The 5,943-nt window shown below is 42.7% G+C and overlaps 1 protein-coding gene across 1 annotated transcript; it reads left to right on the forward strand.

Annotated features, from left to right (window-relative positions):
- LOC106743127 lies at positions 1-5,581 on the forward strand. The gene is made up of 5 exons (XM_014616663.1): positions 1-86; positions 346-417; positions 4,593-4,715; positions 5,305-5,406; positions 5,490-5,581. Exons 2-5 carry the CDS (start codon positions 346-348, stop codon positions 5,565-5,567), a joined length of 375 nt encoding a protein of 124 aa, XP_014472149.1. The 5' UTR covers positions 1-86; the 3' UTR covers positions 5,568-5,581.
- The last annotated feature ends 362 nt before the right edge of the window (positions 5,582-5,943 follow it).

The raw sequence follows: 5,943 nt of genomic DNA on the forward strand, positions 1-5,943 counted from the left end.
GTAAAAGGACGGGAAACACCAGAGGATAAATGATCACCACGCGGCACGATACTGCGGACTAAAGGCGACCAGATTTTTCCGATAAGGTAGGCAAAGGTAACCTCGCCCCTACGGAATCTTGTCGCGCGTCCCACCTGAAACGTGTCGGTCCCCCCCGAAAGACGATCTCTCCGCGAAGACGCTCAGGAAGTCAGCGAGACGAGAAGATCGACCTGAGGATGACTTTCCCGTCACGTAGAAAATAAAAAGTGCAAATGACCAAGCAAGAACACGAGAAAGTCCCTTTGTTTTTTATTCACGACAGTCTCAGTCACCGAGTGGTTTAAAGTTCCTTGAATGTTTTAGATGATTTCGAGGTACCAGATACTCTGCGCAGTCTTGCTCTTCGGCACGGTTTTACTCTATCAAACGATGGCGGTGAGTCTGATAATCTCTATCGATTTCCCTTCGATTTCCCTACGAACGGTCGTCCTCGTGATTCGCAAGTAACGTGAAGAAACCGGCCCCCGAGAAAAATGGCGTCCCCGCGCGATCGCGGATTTTTTGACGGGGTTGCGCAACACACGGTGTGGATAAGACCTTCTCTCAGTGGGAGATGTGTTTCGTAAATACTTCAGATTCACGCGGGAGCGGCGTCTCGACGGATTAAAGCACAAAATTATTATTTTCATCGCAGCTTCTCACGGTGTATCACGTAACAATAACAGTGAGTGAACCATATCTGCACGCATCGTCTTCCACCAGGTGGTAATATTAAGTAATTCATTAATTAACCGGTGTTACGCGAACGTGCTTTCTCGTGCGTACGGGACGCTTCGTTAAGCGAAGTCACTTGAAAGCACATACAAGTGCATCTCATGAATACAACTGACGCGTTAAAGTTTCGAATAAATGTCTCGCGATCTCGATGTCATCAATACGGTAAGAATCTGAAAAATTAACATGAGATTAATTAACTGTCGGAAAACTCCTCTTCTCTCTTTCTCTCTTTTCGAATTCATTTGAAATTTTTCAAATTTCCGACTTGCAAAATTTGCCGAAAGATATCGCGAATTAATGCGCGACTCACTGCGTATTGTTAAGTGCGCGTGAATCGTTATTAATAATGTCTTAATGACGAGAGAAACGACGCGCGCGTACACATCCGGATTCGCCCGATTCAATCTCGTACTCACCAATTAGAAGACATATTTCGCAGGAAACGATGACCGTGAAACCGATGAAAATCGGGATAGAGAATAATAAAGCCGAGAAATAAGCCAGCCTCAATGCCGCGTGGCTACCAAACGGAAAGATAAGACAGTTAATTAATTTATGCAACGTTCGTATTATCCTGCCTCCGCGCGTCTAACGTATCTTTCACCACGTTGTTCTCCTGCGAGAAAAAAAAACACTTAATTTGCTTATTTCTCTTTGTATGAGCAAAATCTGATTATGCAATATCCGTTTATCAGCAAACTTATTGTCCGAATGAGAGAGATGAATTTCTCTCTCGTCGAAACGCGCGAGATCATCAATTCCGCTACGTTAAAGTCGAAGCAACACGATAGAGCGCGTACAAAACATACGTTCAAATTAAAAACGACAAAAGATACATAAATATTTTATATATTTGTTTTATTACTTTTCTTCAAATAGAACGTGTATTTCGCACGCTCTATTTACATTACCGTTGTCCTTCTCGCTGGAGAACGAGTTGTTCGAAATGGAGACAAGATAGCGTAAACGTTGCATAAATTACTGAACTGCCTTATCTTTCTGTTTATTAAGTAATAAAAGATACACGTTACTTCATACATTTCTTTCTATTTTGAAATTAAGCGTATACTTTGCGCACACGCTCCATCGCTTCGCATCAATTTCAACGAGCACCTCGTTTCTCGGGAGCTAAAAGCGCAATGTGACCTACCGATACCTTCTCACCAGGCGTCGAAATCACCCGGTTAAATTCGAGAAGGGGAGATGCGGATCGCGCATCTGCATACGCATTCACGCACGCACACGCGCGTACACGCGCGCGCGCGCGAAATCGTAAACAAGAGATCGTATACAAAGCCGCGGAGATGCGCATCCGCTCGGGAGGAACAATGTAACCCGACTTCCGGTCAGACATTGGCACGTGCACGCACCGAACGGTCTCGAGTCGACGCGTCGTGTCGCAACCGCCTCTTTATTGCTTCTCGTTTTGACTGATAGCCAATTGCGAAAAAGATTCCGTATCGCGCCCATGTCTGATGCGTCTCGAAGCGAAGGACAGCGAAGGATCGGCACTTTGATTGTCTCATTGAGTAATTGCCGTTACCTAACGTTAAGGACCGGCAGGACCAAAAATCGATTGGGTCGAAGTGCCACCAGGCTACACTTTCCGTCGTATCTGCGCTTCCCCGTATCTTTTAACTCGAGGAAATTATATTTGCTCATCGAACTATCTTGGAAGTTTCTCTTGCGAATGCACTTAGCCCTGTACAGAGTTGGTTTTACAATTAAGACCCTAAAAATTGATATCGATTGAAAATACAGATTTGTGCTGCTCTCTAAGTGCCGTGAGTATACAACCTGAAGTCCAGCACGAATCCGTATTTTCGTTTATTATAAATTTTTACAGCCTTGATATTGCAAAGCCGACTTTGTACAGGATTAAGTACGTTCGTAAGAGAGACTCCAAAAATAATTTGATGAGTAAGTGTGATTTATCTGAGTTGAAATATGAGGAAATGCAGATGAAACAGAAAGTGTAGCCTAGCGACACTTTTATACAATCGATGTCTGGCTCTTGCTGGGCTAATTTTCAGTGGTGTTCCGTACACGGACGCGTATACACCGTCCAGGCCGTCGCGTGTGCCCCACGACATAATGGCTGAACTGATATATGATATGTGATTTTATGAAATGATTTACGATAACGTCATACTAACGTCATACTGGCTGAGGCAATAACCGTTTCACCACCTGAATATCGTCGAGATATGAAAGTAGAAAAGAGAAAAACATATCCGAAATTGTATTGATATCAGTGGCCATTACTTCAAACACTTTCTATAAATGTCAAATTATTTCATCTCTATCTAGTCGATGATAATTTTCAAAAATACTCAATCAAAGTGGTAATTTTTATCTAGTCGATGATATTTTTCAAAGATATTCACTCAAAGTGGTAATCTCTATCTAGTCGATGATATTTTTCAAAAATACTCACTCAAAGTGGTAATCTGAAGAAATGTCTCACCTTACACTCAACAGCAAAAATATCAAGTGGTCTGAACGGAAATTCAGCGAGAAATATGTCGATCGCCGAAGAAAAATGGTTATTTCCAATCACATCGGGATATTTGCGGGCGATTTAAGGGCGATCGGATCGAATTGTTTTGAGATGAGCGGTAAATAAATGATAAAAGCTATGGGATGTGTTGCATATAAAAACGCACCTGCGTTCTCATCGCCGTGCGCGATAATTAAAATAACTGGAGAAAAAGATAGGGGGAGCAACGAATTGTGCGATTTATCCGCATAAGTTTCGATTCGGTGCGCATAAGTAGGCACGCAGGTCCATCGGGCAGAGGAAATACGATTTGCAGCGTGTATCCTTCGCGCCACATTCCATTGTCGAGATGATACGTGTCGAAACGTATTGTTTTTGTTCCGACGGAACAATCACGGCGACCGACTACGCGGCTGATGCTACGCCGCGGGTTTCACTGTTTTCGCTAATTGTCTCGATGCAACCATCGAAATTTACAATGCTAATCACGAATGTGTTACGGTCCAAGGCGGTGGCGCAATAACAATAACAACGCGCGTTCCGTAGAACTCCGTGTATTGATTAAGGCCAGTGTTTTCTTTCGAAGGGTTCGGCATCCGAACTTCGAATCTCCGAAGATTCAAAGCTTCGGTATTCATTATTCGAATTTGGGAAATATCGAAGATTCGGAGCGTCGAAACATGGAGATTTTTTAAATGTAACAAACGTCGTTTGAACCTGCCATTAGATCTCAATGATTGGTCCGTCAGACTTGCCAGTAGAGCTTGGAAACATCTTATTACCAAATCCTTTTTTCAATATTTATTTACAAAATTTCTCAGTACTTCAAAATATATATAGATATTAGAGCATTCGCAAAATTATATTATTCGAAGCTTCGAAACTTCGAAGATTACGGCCCTTAAAAACGACATTGATAGAAAATTATAGTTATTTTCGGCGCCGAATATACCTTTTTTTTTATTTTAATTAGAAAAATAGTCAAAAGAACCATTTTCCTAGTAAATCTTACTATAGTGTCGGTGATAATAACTTGGCATGCGTGTTGTTACTATTATAAAATATGTTTTATGCCGAAAATAATTTTAATTTTTTATCAGTGTAACCTTCGAAGCTTCGCCTTACCAAAATTCGAAAGTTCGAAGTATCCTTCGAAGTTTCAAAATTGCCAGAGATTAACAGCCCTGGTATAAATAATTCATAATTCGATCTCGGTTCAACTTCGGAAGATATAATTCGCGAGCCGGCGTCGTGCGACAGCTGTTGGAGAAAGAAAAAAGAGCGATGTTATCTGCGGGCGTAACGCGCGCGTAATAATTCCCGTACGTTCCAGCAAGTGGATGGCTACACACCTGGTGTAGACTACCCGATCTACAACACGGTGCCGTTCGGCCTGCAGTTTACCTGCGGAGGGAAGCTACCTGGGTACTACGCCGACCCCGAGGCCAGATGTCAGGTGCGTCCATATGGCCACCGTGTTTCATTCTCATTTCAATAATCGGGATTATTTAAATACGCTCGCGTGCACTATCGGATTGCAAACTGATTTTTTCCCCTTCTTTCCCTTTTTTTTTCTTTGTAATCGTATGTCAAAACGACGGGCTAATACGACCTAATAAATGAATTATGTTGTCGGGCGCTTTACGAGTTGCTTCGAAAATTGTCCCGTCGAACGTGATCCTCGAAGATTAGAATCATAAATCTATCGTTTTCCCTCTCAATTTTCAAAAATAGATGGGAAGTTCCTCGATGAAGATTGATGAAGTCCGTCGAAACACAATAATTTATTTACTCGTTATTTTATCGACGTGAAATACTCTTTCGAGACAAAGAAGGAGAATACGATCAGCGAGGATGATGATTAATAAATAAGCAACATTTTACGCAACAATACACGAGTTTACAAGAAAGAAAGAAGGAGAAGAAGGGAGGGAGAGGAGATAATGATCAAATAAAAAGAAAATTAAAAAACGATGGAAATGAGAAAAATGCTGATGGTGAGAAAAAAAATGTAAAAAACTCGAAATATTAATATCTGATTGCAGGTGTGGCATTGGTGCTTGCCGAACGGACGCCAATACAGCTTCCTCTGCCCGAATGGTACAGTCTTTAGTCAAACAACTCGCGTCTGCGACTGGTGGTTCAAGGTATGCGCAAGCTCACATGAAGCGCATTCGAAGCGTTCGCAATAATAACGAGCGAGCTCTTGAGTGATTTTCGTCAATTGCAGGTCGACTGCAACGACTCACCGAGATTATACGGCAACAACGACGAGCTGTACAGAGACGTGAACGGCAACAAGATTTAACGGCTCTTCTCTCTCTTTCTTGCTCTCCTGTATCTTACTACTAGTTCCGAATGTACATTAATAAACTCTTTTATAAATACACAACTTGCTCGCGAGCGTAAGACGCGCGAAATGTCCGAAGCGGCGCCGAGCGCCCGCAAAGTGTCGCGAAGTGAACGTGCGCCTCGCGGACGAGCAACGCGGATTCCTAGCTTGCCAGTGCAGGAGAGTAACAAGGACCTCTGCCTTATCGTTGTCAAATAAAACAGAGTTTGCGAAAACGATTAGGAATTTTCTACACGATCCTGTGCACCAAACGCGCCGACATCTCTGTGGGCAAAAAGGAGAAATCATCGCTGGGCGCTCCTTCGATTTCGCACGTCTCGCGATTTCGCGT

Source organism: Dinoponera quadriceps, unplaced genomic scaffold, assembly GCF_001313825.1.
Source record: "Dinoponera quadriceps isolate SergipeBrazil2010 unplaced genomic scaffold, ASM131382v1 scaffold942, whole genome shotgun sequence".
NCBI classification, from domain to species: Eukaryota; Metazoa; Arthropoda; class Insecta; order Hymenoptera; family Formicidae; genus Dinoponera; species Dinoponera quadriceps.